The following is a 15,432-nucleotide window of genomic DNA, read 5'->3' on the forward strand; positions in this document are numbered from 1 at the left end:
TTTAGTACTGAGCTGGCAGTAAGACGATTGAGACAGGAGTGGCAAATCTTTCCTGTGGTGAAGCAGATTGATACAGTAGCAGCTGAATGGCCTGCTCAAACCAACTATCTCTATTTGACATATAATGGTGAAGAACATGACCTCGACTTTACCAAACCTCACGTGATGGTGATTGGATCTGGCGTATACAGAATAGGAAGCAGTGTCGAGTTCGATTGGTGTGCTGTTGGATGTATCACGCAGTTACGCAAGGTTAGCCTTCAAAATTGCTTTATTGGCTTTCTTAATATTTTAAAGAAACTAAAAGGGAAATGTAGCTTCAGTTCATCGGGTTTCAGATATTTTGCAATAAACGCACTGCCACATTTTTAAGAAATCTTTCATTTTAAAGTTGTAAGAAGGAACTGCAGATGCTGATTTAAACCAAAGATAGACACAAAAAACGGAGGCATCTCAGCGGGACAGGCAGCATCTCTGGAGAAAAGGAATGGGTGACGTTTCGTGTCGAGACCCTTCTTCAGACTGCGGTCTGAAGAAGGGTCTTCCAGTCTGAAGAAGGGTCTCAACCCCAAAAAGTCACCCATTCCTTCTCTCCAGTGATGCTGCCTGTCCCACTGAGTTACGCTCGCTTTTTTTTTGTCTATTTTCATTTTAAAGTTGATGGGTAACTTAAGCTGTTCTTGAGAGCTGGAGGTGAGCACCTACTGATTTTAGTATTCTCCCTCATGAGAGCAGCAGGTAATCAGATGGGGGATTTTCAGCATACAGTTTAACTTTTCCGTCCTCTATTTACCATCCCAGAATAATATTTAGGAATTAAAATCGAGTTTGCACTAACTCTTCCACGAGCATAAAAATTCTAGCGTTAATATTTTCCACCAACTCTCATCTCACATTCGGGATTTGATGAAACAGCAGATGTATTTTATTGGAGTTCAGGTTTCTTGAAATGCCTTTAAACTATGCTTCATTCTGTACAGATGGGATACAAAACAATAATGGTGAATTATAATCCTGAAACAGTCAGTACGGATTATGATATGTGCGATCGACTTTATTTTGATGAAATATCTTTTGAGGTAAGCTACTTTTCAAAGTAGTAGATTCTCTGTAATTCTGGTCGTGTTCCCTTTGTTACAGTTATGGTAATAGTGTGAATGTATTTGGAAGAAATTATTCAAGATTTTATTGGCTAATAATTTAACTATTTTTTGCAAATCCGGTTCATTGTAATAAGTAACATTTGGGTTTGTGAGAGATTACATTTTTGTCATAGCACTTTTAGTAACGTATAAAATGGGTGATCATACAGTATTTTAAGATCTTAGATTATGTCTGTTTTGTTTCGTGTTTCATGCTGCAAATGTTTCCTGTCTCTTTATAACTGATGGATATGATAAAATTCTATGATAGAAATTGTTTTTTCCACCATGTTCTTCTATCGTAAATTGCTATACTAAAAGTGCAAAACTCATTCCAACATATATGATGTGAGATGGAACTAGTTAAGTTGCACAGAGCCATGCAGAACAAAGATCTTTGTTTCCAGCCCTTGTCTCTTAACTTGAGTCGTCTCACCTTGTTAGCTACGGAGCTGCAGGAGATGGATTCAGTAATACCATGTTTGAAATAGAAAATCTTGATTTTCGTTTTCTCTCCTACATTTGTTTAGGAGATAAATGAGAGGCTATCCACTTTGGTGGCACGAACAAGGAGGCAGATTATTATCTCAATGGTGTCAGATTAGGAAAAAAGGGAAGTGCAATGAGCGGTGCTGCTTCTTCCTGCCTCTTCCTGTGTATTTACGTATATAATGGTATATGGACACACTGATCTGTTTTGGAGTCAATGCCTACTATGTTCTGTTGTGCTGAAGCAAAGCAAGAATTTCATTGTCCTATCAGGGACACATGACAATAAACTCTCTTGACTTGACCTGGTTGTCCATGTACACCAGTCACTGAAAGTAAACATGCAGGTACAGCAGGCAGCGAAGAAAGCTAATGGCCTTCATAACAAGACGATTTGAGTATAGGAGTAGCGGTCCTTCTGCAGTTGTACAGGGCCCTGGTGAGACCACATCTGGAGTATTGTGTGCAGTTTTGGACTAATTTGAGGAAGGACATCCTAGCTATTGAGGCAGTGCGGTGTAGGTTCACGAGGTTAATCCCGGGATGGCGGGACTGTCATATGAGGAAAAATTGAGAAAAACTGGGCTTGTATTCACAGGAATTTAGGATGAGAGGGGATCTTGTAGAAATGTATAAAATTAAATAAAAGGACTGGACAAGCTAGATGCAGGAAAAATGGTCCCAATGTTGGGGGAGTCCAGAACCAGGGGCCACAGTCTAAGAATAAAGGAGGCCATTTAAAACTGAGAGAGAAAACTTTTTCACCCAGAGTGTTGTGAATTTGTGGACTTCTCTGCCACAGAAGGCAGTAGAGGCCAATTCACTGGATGAATTTAAAAGAGAGTTAGTTAGAGCTCATGGGGCTAGTGGAATCAAGGGATATGGGGAGAAGGCATGCACAGGTTTCTGATTGTCGATGATCAGCCACGATCACAATGAATGGCAGTGCAGGCTCGAAGGGCCAAATGCCCGCCTCCTGCACCTATTTTCTACGTTTCTATACCCATTTTTTCATGTGGTTGGGGAACTTAACCATGACAGTTTACTATTTGTCTTGTAATTCTTGGCAATAGCTTTGTGCAATGTATCATGTTATCAATGACATAATTCAGCCATCCATTCATCGGGTTATATCAGAAGGTCTTTGGCAAGGGGTTATCCACGTAAAAGGCAACATGAGGAAATGGCAATTTTGTAAAAATATTTATATTATTTTCTATTGATATCTTTCAGGTAGTAATGGATATTTATGAGCTGGAAAATCCGGAGGGTATAATCTTATCAATGGGTGGGCAGTTGCCAAACAACATTGCCATGGATCTACACCGCCAGCAGTGCCGAATCCTGGGCACGTCACCAGAATCTATTGATACAGCTGAAAATCGCTTCAAGTTCTCCCGAATGCTGGATACAATTGGCATTAGCCAACCACGCTGGAAAGAATTGTCAGATACAGAGGTCTGTGCACAATCTGGTCATTGCAAGAGATGAAACCTGACAAACTGCGAGTGTAGAAATGTACGAGTGCAGTTGCTGGTTTACAAAAGAAGACACAATTCTAGAGTAGCTGGAAGAGAGGAGGGGCAGCAAAAAGACCGGCACGTAATAAGCTGACACAGGTGAGGAGGGTTATTTGCTGGGCAGGTGGTTGGAGATGAAAGGCCAGAGATGAAAAGAGAGAGTTGGAAGCTGCCATATGTGAAATATGAGATTTTGTTTCTCCAGTTTGCATGTGGCCTCACTATCAACGGAAGAGGCTACGGATGGAAAGGTCATTATGGGAATGGGAAGATGATTAAAATGCATAGCAACCAGGAGACCCTGCAGGCCTTGGCAGACCGAGAGCAGGTGTTCGGCAAAGCGGTCGTCGAGTCTATGCTTCGTCTCACTGATATACAGGAGGCCAAAGTGTACACGTATATTCACGACAACTGAGATATTTGAAGAGTTATTGTTTTTTTTGTAACCAGTAAAGTTAAATAGCAAACCTTAAAATGTATATCTTTTTAGTCTTCCAAGGAGTTTTGCTCAAAAGTCGGATATCCATGTCTCGTCCGCCCTTCGTATGTGCTGAGTGGGGTTGCTATGAATGTGGCCTTTACTGACAGCGACCTGGAGAAGTTCCTCACCAGTGCAGTGGCTGTTTCAAGGGAGCACCCTGTTGTCATTTCCAAATTCATTCAAGAAGCCAAGGTTAAAAAGAAATTTTCTTCTGACTGTAGATTACTGTACACTTTAAATGTATTGCTGGTACTTTGTGACTTATTCTGATTTATTGTCTTCATTCATTATACTTGCAGTACAATCTCCGCCCCCCTCCTGCCCCCAACCATGTTTACCTATTTGTATTTTGTCTATCAGAAACCCCGTCTTTGTTTTGGATAATACTTATCACTATTCATTAATTTTGCACATGCAACAAAATCTCTATAAAATCAACAATAATAGTTACAGAAATCTTTAGTTTTAAAAGTTGTAATTTCCATTAGAAGAATAGTAGTGCTCGTATTAGCTAATGGCTCCCAAAGTTTGCTTTGAGAGCATAATATACTTGTACAGTATCTGCATTAGTCAACTGTTTGAGTTGGGTATTTGGATTTTGATTGAATTAACCTGATTTTTACTTGGAATTTTGCATTTTGAAACATTTTAGAACTCGAGATCTAATGTTAAATATAAGCTTTAAGCTACGCGTGTTAGGGGAATCACGGGAATTTATTTTGTTTATGGTATAAAAGCTGGTGTAATGAAGCTCTGTGCTTACTGTATTTTTTCTTTCATTGTTTAATTATATTCAGTTTCAATGTTTAAAACAAAATAAACAGGCAGAGTAACTCAGCAATTCGAGCAGCATCCGTCAAGGCAAATGAGAGTATAGAGAGAATGTAGTCAGGATATAGAAGCGTGAGGGAGGAGTGTAAGTGGTACCAGATATGGGGAGGTGGGAAGATGAACAGATGGAACCAGGAGGAATGGTGTGACATTGGCTGTTAGGTAATGCCAGGCAGGGGAGGGATAAGAGTTTTACCTATCTACCAAGGTGTCTTCTCCATTGGTTCATCTTTCCTCTCCCTTTCCCCACTTGGTTCCATTGCTTCTTCATCCATCCCTAATCCTATTGTCTCCCAGCTACTGTCTCTTAATGCCACCCCATTCCCTTCAATCCCCTAATGACCTTTGCCCCCTTCTACACACTTCTATCTCCCCTCTACACCCTCAATCCAGTAGCAGCATCTTGACTTGAAATGTCGACCATCCCATTGCTCCACAGATATTGCTTGATGCATAAGTTCTTCCAGCTGTTTATTTATTTATTTTTAATTGCAGTATCTACCGTCTTTTGTATCTCAATGTGAAATGGAGTTTAGATAACTCTTGCAGATATCTGTTGTAATCTTGTATCTTATGCAGGAGATTGATGTGGATGCTGTGGCCTGTGATGGAGTTGTGATAGCAGTGGCTATTTCCGAGCATGTAGAAAACGCAGGAGTTCACTCCGGAGATGCTACATTGGTAACTCCACCACAGGACCTAAACCAGAAAACAACAGAAAGAATCAAAGCGATTGTTTGTGCAATTGGACAGGAGCTGCAAGCAACTGGACCTTTCAATCTTCAGCTTATTGCAAAGGTCAGATCGTCATTTAAATAGTTACTAATTGTGGTATGTTTGAATTGAATCGCTCTATTATGGAACGACCTGAACTCCAAGCTCCAGACTTATCCTTATTCATAACAATCTTAAAACTTATGGAATTGTGATCACTGTTCCCAAAATATTTTTCCACTGAAACGCCAATCTACTGGTCAGACTCGTTTCCCAATGCAAGCTCCACTATAGTCCTTGAGTTGAACTAGCCACATACAATTTCAAAATACCCTCTTTGATGCATCTAACAATTTCTGCTCTGTCGAAGCTTTTTGCACTGAGGAAGTTCCAGTCAATATTGGGAAAGTTAGTCACCTTCTACAACCTTTTACTTTCTTTCTCGAACCTGTCCATATATTTGTTCCTCAACTGCTGGCTATTGAGAGGCCTGTAGTATAATTCCATTTCAGTGATTGCACCTTATTTTTGAGCCATGGCCATATTTCCTGAAGGGATCAGCTTTACATCTCTCTTTAGGTGCTGCGTTCAACCACTTCTGAAGACTAGAATTCAAAAGAATATGGAATATTTGTCCAGAACATTACACGTTCAACTCATTGGTTCAGAATCTGCTGATTTGGTAACATGGGTCCCTATTCTGATTTATGGCCAATCATTAAGTATGTCTTTTATTTCCACAGGATGATCAGCTCAAGGTGATCGAATGTAATGTGAGAGTTTCTCGTTCCTTTCCATTTGTGTCAAAGACACTTGGGGTGGATATGATAGCTTTGGCTACACAAGTCATCATGGGTGAAGAAGTTGAGCCTGTAGGATTAATGACTGGTACAGGAATTGTAGGTGTAAAGGTAAGCTGATCTTGATAGATGATTGAATTAGAGAATAGTAATATTGTTCCTATGCTGATTGTGTTTCAGTGCAGTTTTGCCATTTTTTTAAAAACAATTTAATAGTGGACGGTAGCTAATAGACATTTGATCTACAAAAGAGTTGCCTTGTTTAGAACTCTGAAGAAGGGTTTCGGCCCGAAACGTTGCCTATTTCCTTCGCTCCATAGATGCTGCTGCACCCGCTGAGTTTCTCCAGCATTTTTGTGTACCTCTTGTTTAGAACTAATCCTTGCTGGGCACTAGTGTTGAGAATATCGTTTGATTCAGCCTTTGAAGTTAGGAATGTCATGAGACAATCAAGAACTTTTGTCGTAATGATAATGGAAAAATTGGCTAGATATTTAAACTAATCAAAGGGAAAATGTTGTACTTTGGAGAAATCTGAAATAAAAACAGAATAAGTAAAAAGTGTGTCAGTAAAAAAGGGGAAGCAACTGTAGAGAGAGAAGCAATCTAAAATCATGGGTTCTTATCAGACCTAATGAAAGGTAACGTGATCCTTATTGTCTAATGCACTGTTTGTCCAGCTTTCATTAAATGAATAATCAGTGAATAATAGTGTTGAGAAACAGTCCATTTGTTAACGTAGGATGTTACTTTTTGAATGGTTGTGTTCGTGAGATTTTTTTAATGAACTGTTAATCTTGCTGTGGTAAAGTTTTATTTTGCTCTGTGATCTTGTTGTAGGTGCCTCAGTTTTCATTTTCACGCCTTGCTGGGGCAGATGTGGTACTGGGTGTAGAGATGACAAGTACTGGAGAAGTGGCCTGCTTTGGAGAAAATCGCTATGAGGCTTATCTCAAGGCCATGTTGAGCACTGGCTTCAAAATACCAAAAAAGAATATATTGCTTTCAATCGGCAGCTACAAGGTAAATACAATTTCAAAGTACTATTGGCAAATGTAATAGCTTGATCTTGAATCGCAAATGGTAAAGTTGCACTGGTGTTCCTTGGTTTTGAAAACGACTAACATATCTTGGAAGTGAGAGGATGGGTTGTGTAAAAGAGCTTACAACAGGAGAAACATAGAAAAATAGGTGCAGGAGTAGGCCATTCGGCCCTTCTTCGAGCCTGCACCGCCATTCAATATGATCATGGCTGTTCATCCAACTCAGTATCCTGTACCTGCCTTCTCTCCATACCCCCTGATCCCTTTAGCCACAAGAGCCACATCTAACTCCCTTTTAAATATAGCCAATGAACTGGCCTCAACTACCTTCTGTGGCAGGGAATTCCAGAGATTCACCACTCTCTGTGTGAAAAATGTTTTTCTCATCTCGGTCCTAAAAGATTTCCCCCTTATCCTTAAACTGTGACCCCTTGTTCTGGACTTCCCCAACACCGGGAACAAACTTCCTGCAACTAGCCTGTCCAACCCCTTAAAAATGTTGTAAGTTTCTATAAGATCCTCCCTCAATCTTCTAAATTCTAGCGAGTACAAGCCGAGTCTATCCAGTCTTTCTTCATATGAAAGTCCTGACATCCCAGGAATCAGTCTGGTGAACCTTCTCTGTACTCCCTCTATGGCAGCACTAAAGCCATTTGAATCCCATGGGTTCAGCATCTAGGTCCCTGTAATTCCTGTCCACTTTGTTTCTCATATACATTTGATAATGAGAATATGAGTGGCAGAAATAAGATAACGTACATTAAGAAAAGATTCAACTTTGGTGATTGTTTAAGAAGGAACTGCAGATGCTGGATGCTGAGGCAGCATCTATGCAGCAAAGGAAATAGGCAACATTTCAGGTCGAAACCCTTCTTCAGACTGAAGAAGGGTTTTGACCCGAAACGTTGCCTATTTCCTTTGCTCGGTAGTTGCTGCCTAACCCGCTGTGTGTCTCCAGCATTTTGTCCAGCTTTGGTGATTGGTGGGACTCCAGCCTCAAGTTGGGTTCTTGTACTGCTCTAGATATCTAATCTAGGCATATCAAAAGGGTGACACATTGTTTGTTGTGTTGAATCAGCATTGTGTACCCTTTGAAGTGAACATTCATTGTAAAGGAGAGCAGGAGGTGTATCTTGGTAGATATCAGCCTCTCATCCAGGATCACCAAAATAGTCCTGATGCAAGCTCCTGACCCAAAGAATCAACCATCCCTTTCCCTCCACAGATGTTGATTGACCTGCCCCAGTTTTGTTCCAGGCTCCAACATCTCCAGTCTCTTATGTTACTAAAATAATTAATTATCCAGCAACTATTTAGAAACATAGAAAATAGGTGCAGGAGTAGGCCATTCGGTCCTTCGAGCCTGCACCGCCATTCGATATGATCATGGCTGATCATCCAACTCAGTATCCCATCCCTGCCTTCTCTCCATACCCCCTGATACCTTTATCCACAAGGGCCACATCTAACTCCCTCTTAAATATAGCCAATGAACTGGCCTCAACTACCTTCTGTGGCAGAGAATTCCACAGATTCACCACTCTCTGTGTAAAAAATGATTTTCTCATCTCGGTCCTAAAAGACTTCCCTCTTATCCTTAAACTGTGACCCCTAGTTCTGGACTTCCCCAACATCGGGAATAATCTTCCTGCATCTAGCCTGTCCAACCCCTTAAGAATTTTGTAAGTTTCGATAAGATCCCCCCTCAATCTTCTAAATTCTAGCGTGTACAAGCTAGACGTGTGAGACGTTATTTGTGAGACGTTACCAAAATTAACACTTGCAGGTTCTATATGATCACATTTCAAAACATTTTTTTGGTTGTTGGCACTTTGACAATCTGAGGTTATTAAACTTTCTTGTTACTTGCACACTTTTGATAAATGACATTTATCTATAATAAGCACTTGTTTTGTCTTTTTTTTCATTTAAACCTTTTGGGTAATGAGCCTTCCCTATGTTTTTTAGTTCCAAATTTAATTATTCTATCTGATTGCACTGTGCTTGAATTTTGCACAACAGAATTTGTACTTTAAATATTTGATTTTTTTCCCCTGAATTTTCTAGAATAAGAGTGAGCTGCTATCCACAGTCCAGTCTTTGGAGCAACTTGGGTACAGTCTATATGCAAGTTTGGGAACAGCAGATTTTTACACTGAGCATGGCATTAAGGTAATGAATGTGTACATGCATGTATTTAAAAGAAAGCGAATATTTTCACTGTACATGATTGCATCTGTAGTTTCGAATGAGCCATTTAATAAAATATTTGAAATTAGATAAATTAATCCCTTGGGTAAAATTCATCAGAAGAATCAACGGTGTAACTAATAACTACTTTGGGGGGGGAAATTTGTAGTTCATGGTGCAATCTATTCTAATTATGCTATTGTCTTGATTGAAGTTGGCAATAGAGTGAAGTCTGGCATAACTTGGCAATGCTGATGGATGTAAATAAACTATTTATCTCTCTCTGCCAATAACCTCTGTATCTTTATGATTTATTTTTTCATAGCTGGTATGTATTTTATCACCTAGTTGTTAAATAGTATTCCCAGGTAAAAAGCAGCATGTGACCCCAATAATGTATTTGTATCTCCACCCAGGAAGAGATGCCTTTAAGATGCAAATTATTGGACAATTTTGTGCCACAGAGGAATCTCCATCACGAATTTGCTTTGGACTTATTAGTGAAATTTCAGAAATATTACTTGCAACAGGCAGAAGAAAATATTCCTGAATTCTCACCTTAGTGTTAAAATTATCCTTGAATGCCTTTATTAACTCAACCGGTGCTTGAGGATATTGTGAGAGTAATTGTCTTTTGACCTTGGAATTATTTGCAGATTAAGGCAGTGGAATGGCCATTTGAAGACTGTGATAATGGTTGTCCTTTGAAAGAAAAGCACAGAAGTATTGTGAACTACTTGGAAGAAAATCACTTTGACTTGGTTATAAATCTCTCCATGAGGAACTCTGGTGGAAGACGTCTTTCTTCATTTGTAACCAAGGGGTATCGCACCAGGCGATTAGCCATAGATTGTTCTGTTCCATTAATTACTGACATCAAATGCACCAAACTGTTTGTTGAGGCAAGTTTAAAAAAATATTTTGACCATTGAAAATTATTTTCCCCCCCCCATATATCCTTAAGCTTCGTTGATCAAAAGGTGTGCAAACTCTTTGAAATATGTCTTCACTTTCTCTCTAGGCTTTGCGACTGGTAGGTACTACTCCTCCAGTAAAGACCCATATAGATTCCATGACATCTCATAAATTAATTCGCTTACCAGGTAATGCCAATTATAAGTTTTATTTTTTACTCTTTTCGATTAGTATCTGACTTCTGGACATTGTCTCAAGAGATTTTAATTTTGGTTAGTAATTGGTATTTGAGAACCTGGATTTGTGAAATAGTGAAACCAGACAACATACTTTGTGACTTTAAAAGTAAATGTGTTTTGCACTTTAAGGTTTGATAGATGTCCATGTACATCTCCGGGAGCCTGGTGGGACACACAAAGAGGATTTTGATTCTGGCACTTCTGCAGCTTTGGCGGGAGGGATTACCATGGTGTGTGCTATGCCCAACACAAACCCGCCAGTTGTAGACCTGAACTCATTTGCACTTGTGCAGAAGGTAATTGGCACTTGGAATTTTTATTTTTAGCACTGGTTCATGACTATTGAGTATCTTTTTGAACGATTCAGGCACATTTAAGGGCAAATATTGAAGACGCTCTGCTTCTGATGTATTGATGACATTTAATTATCAGTCCATTTTTGTTTTTGTGCAATTGATTGAGGTTTCAAGTTGTACCAAAATAATTCTTAAATCGTCCATTTTGAGCAAAATTAAAATTAAAGTATAATTAATGCCCTAAGTCTTGTGACAGAGAATCATTTTAAACTAGTTAAAATTTACATTTAGTTTTGTTAATGTAAAGGTTGTAGATCACGGATAACTTTGAAAATATGTTCCCCCCCCCCCCCCCCCCCCCCCCCCAGTTAGCAACTGCTGGTGCTCGGTGTGATTTTGCATTGTTTCTGGGAGCATCTCACGACAATGCTGATGTTTTACCATTGATAAGCAATTCTGCTGCTGGTTTGAAGATGTACTTAAATGACACTTATTCAACACTGAAAATGGATAATGTATCCTTGTGGATGGAGGTATAGTAGATTTTAAATTTTCAGTTTTGTAAGATTTAGATTTTGTTATTTTTTTATTATTTAAATAGAGCTCAATGTAATGGAGTAGCTTCCATTTTCAGATTAAGCATGAATACATTAATGAAAGACACAGTGTCCTCCATAATGTTTGGGACAAAGAACAAACATTTATTTATTTGTGTCTGTACTCCACAATTTGAAATTTGTAATAGAAAAAAAATCACATGTGGTTAAAGTGCACATCGTCAGATTATATTTAAGAGTATTTTTATACATTTTGGTTTCACCATGTGGAAATTACAGCTGTGTTTATCCATAGTCCCTCTATTTCAGGGCACCATGATGTTTGGGACACATGGCTTCACAGGTGTTTGTAATTGCTCAGGTGTGTTTAATTGCCTCCTTAATGCAGGTACAAGAGACCTCTCAGTGTTTAGTCTTTCCTCCAGTCTTTCCATCACCTTTGGAAACTTTTATTACTGTTTATCAACATGAGGACCAAAGTTGTGCCAATGAAAGTCAAAGAAGCAATTATGAGACTGAGAAACAAGAATAAAACGGTTAGAGACATCAGCCAAACCTTAGGCTTACTAAAATCAACTGTTTGGAACATCATTAAGAAGAAAAATAGCACTGGCGGGTTTACTAATTGCAAAGGGACTGGCAGGCCAAGGAAGACCTCCACGGCTGATGACAAGAATTCTCTATAATAAAGAAAAAAACCCAAACACCCGTCCGTCAGATCAGAAATACTCTTCAGGAGTCAGGTGTGGATTTGTCTGACCACTGTCCGCAGAAGACTTCATGAACAGAAATACAGAGGCTACACTGCAAGATGCAAACCACTGGTTAGCTGCAAAAATAGGATGGCTGGGTTACAGTTTGCCAAGAAGTACTTAAAAGAGCAACCACAGTTCTGGAAAAAGGTCTTGTGGACAGATGAAACGAATATTAACATATCAGAGTGATGGCAACTTAAGAGCAAAGTATGTAGGAGAGAAGGAACTGCCCAAGATCCAAAGCACCACCTCAGCAACTGGTGATGTCCATGAATCACAAACTTCAAGCAGTCATTGCATGCAAAGGATATGCAACAAAATAGTAAACATGACTACTTTCATTTACATGACATTGCTGCGTCCCAAACAGTATGGTGCCCTGAAATGGGGGGGGGGGGGGGGGACTATGTATAAACACTGCTGTAATTTCTACATGGTGAAACCAAAATGTATAAAAATGGCCTTTATTAAAATCTGACAATGTGCACTTTAACCACATGTGATTTATTTATATTACAAATCGCAAATTGTAGAGTACAGAGGCAAATAAATAAATGATGGCTCTTTGTCCCAAACATTATGGAGTGCACTGTAGATTGCATCAATGTAAAACATTGATTTGTTTTGTTACCATTTCTACATGGTTCACGACCTTTGATTAATATTCCAGAGGAATTGGAGGAGGGTACATTGTTGTTTAAATAGTACAATGCAGTAACTTGCTATTTGGAGACTGACGCGACTTCACTATTAGCCCTGGAATTTTGAACTTGTTAGTGGATCCCTTGTTTAGTGCTATACCATTATCCTTGTGGTGAATTCAACTTTTGGTCACATTATAAGACTTCTAGTTGCCTCCAGCCTGCCTTCCTTAACTTTAAACAATAGGTGCAGGAGTAGGCTTTATGCCCTTCGAGCCAGCACCGCCATTCACTGTGATCATGGCTGATCATCCACAATCAGTACTCCTTTCCTACCATCTCCCCATATCCCTTGACTCCGCTAACTTTAAGAGCGCTATCTAACTCTGTTGTTATAAAGACAGCAGACATTTGCTCCCATCTTTCAAATTTTATTTTTCTATTTTACAAAAAAAGTTCTTGTGAGATGAAGAGTTCCAGACAACTCTTAAGTTGATTAATCGCTCCGAGGTAAGACTAACATTGATTGCATCCCTTCCATTTCACCAGAGCAAATAGAATAGCATACTGATCCCTTGTTTAAGTCAGAGGTTTGGGATAAAATTTTCTCAGAGATCTTCGTTTCCTCCCACACTCCAAAGATGTTCAGGTTTGTAGGTAAATTGGCTTGGTAAATGGAAAAATAGTCCCTAGTGGGTGTAGGATAGTGTTCTTCTTCGTTCGTGTGGCGTGCATAGCCTAAAGTTGTAGGACAACTTGTTCTATTTCATCTTCCGTTTGTGCATGTCGAGTTGATTGCATTAGTCGAAACAGGGCGGACCACGTGAAGGTTGCAATCTTCCATCCCAAGGATAGTGTTAATGTACAGGGATTGCTGGTCGGCGCAGACCCAGTTGGCCAAACAGCCTGTTTCTGTGCTGTATCTCTAAAAAAAAACAGTAAAGTGACAGACCCTTCAGACTCGTAATGTCTGTGCCAAACGTGATGCCAAGATCAACTCTTATCTGCCTACACTTTATCCATATTCCTCATTCTCTGTATATAAATGTGCCTATACAAAAGTCTCTGAATGCCGCTATCACATCTGCCTCCACCACCACCCCTGCAACGTGTTCCAAGCACTCACTATCCGCCGTGTCTCCTTTCAACTTTCCATCTCACCTTAAAGCTCTGACCTCTAGTATTGATATTTCAGTCCTCGATACCCTATCTACGCCTCTCAGAATTTTATATAGTTGAAGCATATTTTAAATGAAATCTCTCGCAGTGAACATATTCCAAATGTTTTTAAATTAGTAAGTGTTCCTATTTATATGAATGTTGCCTAATTATGTAATTTAAATATTTTTTACATTTTCAGCATTTTGAAAAATGGCCTAAACACCTGCCTATAGTTGTACATGCTGAAAGACAGACAGTAGCGGCCATTTTAATGGTAGCACAGTTGTACCAGCGTCCTGTTCACATTTGCCACGTAGCCAGGAAGGAGGAGGTAAGTAAAATTGATAAACTGCACGTTTGTTGTATTATTTAGATAATACATAAATGTTCAAATCTTGTATTTTTAAGATTATTTTATAAACTAGGTGCATTTACAGTGTGTAATAAAATGTGACTACTTATTTCTATCGAGATAATATCACTATTTAGAAAATAGGGACAGAAGATCCATTTAAGTGTCCTTTTGCCACAGGACGTTGAATGGAAGTAATGGTGCGGTCACTGTGTTTTCATGCACAAACTTAATATGTTAACGCATACCTTTTGTGAACATTCTTTTAAACTTCGGAAAGTATCTGTACAGTGAGATGATCATGGCGTTGTGATTGGCAACATGGCCACCTTTGTGTGGTGTACCAAATGCAACTGCCATGCTTTTAAAGTAATTTTAACGGTAGTGAAATCTTGATTTGGTTTCAATGTTATCTTGGCAGTGTTAATTTATTTCATGATAAAGGGCTGTGTTAATTTCAGATTTTAAACTGACTGAAATTATGCTTTTATTAGATTACTAGACCAAGTGGGACCCGTCCCCTCAACGCGCGGTTGTGTGTGGGGGGGGGGGCGAGGGGGCAGGCGGCCTGCGGCGTCACATGCACACGCGCACACACACACATTATTATTATTCATTTGCTCCTTTTTCCCCAATCCCCCGTCCTATCCACTCACGCATAGCTCCCAACTGCGCAGGCCGGGCTAGAGGGGGAGGGGGGGTGAGAGTGAGGAAGGTAGAGGGTGGGGGGGGATGAGAGTGATGGGGAGGGCATGGGGTGGGGGGGGGGTAAAAAGGATGGGAGGGGGTAGAGGCAGAGCGGTAGACCCAACCCCACTTCACCCCATCTCCCTCCCCCTTCCTCTCCCTCCCCCTTCCTCTCCCTCCCCCTTCCTCTCCCTCCCCCTTCCTCTCCCTCCCCCTTCCTCTCCCTCCCCTTCCTCTCCCTCCCCTTCCTCTCCCTCCCCCTTCCTCTCTCCCCTCTCTCCCCCTCCCCTCTCTCTCCCCTCCTCTCTCTCTCCCCCCCTCCCCTCTCTCCTCCTCCCCTCTCCCTTCCCTCTCCCCCCTCCCCTCTCTCCCCCCTCCCCTCTCTCCCCCTCCCCTCTCTCCCCCTCCCCTCTCTCCCCCCTCCTCTACCCTCTCTCCCCCCTCCCCTCTCCCCCCCCTCCCCTCTCTCTCCCCCCTTCCCCCCTCACCTCCCCCCCTCCCCTCTCTCCCCCTCCCCTCTCTCCCCCTCTCTTCTCTCTCCCCCCCTCCTCTCTCTCCTCCCCCTCCCCCCTCTCTCTCTCCCCCCTCCTCTCTCCCCCTCCTCTCTCTCCTCTCCCTG

At 40.6% G+C, this 15,432-nt stretch overlaps 1 protein-coding gene across 4 annotated transcripts in view; it reads left to right on the plus strand.

The window, feature by feature from the left end:
• Window positions 1–15,432, plus strand: part of cad (carbamoyl-phosphate synthetase 2, aspartate transcarbamylase, and dihydroorotase) — a 93,552-nt gene that overhangs the window by 43,382 nt on the left and 34,738 nt on the right. For all 4 annotated transcript variants that reach the window (XM_033021385.1, XM_033021384.1, XM_033021386.1 and 1 more), the window contains exons 18-30: window positions 6–252; window positions 981–1,079; window positions 2,865–3,089; window positions 3,642–3,824; window positions 5,043–5,261; window positions 5,921–6,088; window positions 6,818–7,000; window positions 9,088–9,192; window positions 9,867–10,112; window positions 10,232–10,313; window positions 10,494–10,660; window positions 11,029–11,193; window positions 13,974–14,105. In XM_033021385.1, coding sequence (XP_032877276.1) covers window positions 6–252; window positions 981–1,079; window positions 2,865–3,089; window positions 3,642–3,824; window positions 5,043–5,261; window positions 5,921–6,088; window positions 6,818–7,000; window positions 9,088–9,192; window positions 9,867–10,112; window positions 10,232–10,313; window positions 10,494–10,660; window positions 11,029–11,193; window positions 13,974–14,105 — 2,221 coding nt within the window. The remainder of the gene's footprint in view (window positions 1–5; window positions 253–980; window positions 1,080–2,864; window positions 3,090–3,641; window positions 3,825–5,042; window positions 5,262–5,920; window positions 6,089–6,817; window positions 7,001–9,087; window positions 9,193–9,866; window positions 10,113–10,231; window positions 10,314–10,493; window positions 10,661–11,028; window positions 11,194–13,973; window positions 14,106–15,432) is intronic.

Source organism: Amblyraja radiata, chromosome 5 (assembly GCF_010909765.2).
Source record: "Amblyraja radiata isolate CabotCenter1 chromosome 5, sAmbRad1.1.pri, whole genome shotgun sequence".
NCBI classification, from domain to species: domain Eukaryota; kingdom Metazoa; phylum Chordata; class Chondrichthyes; order Rajiformes; family Rajidae; genus Amblyraja; species Amblyraja radiata.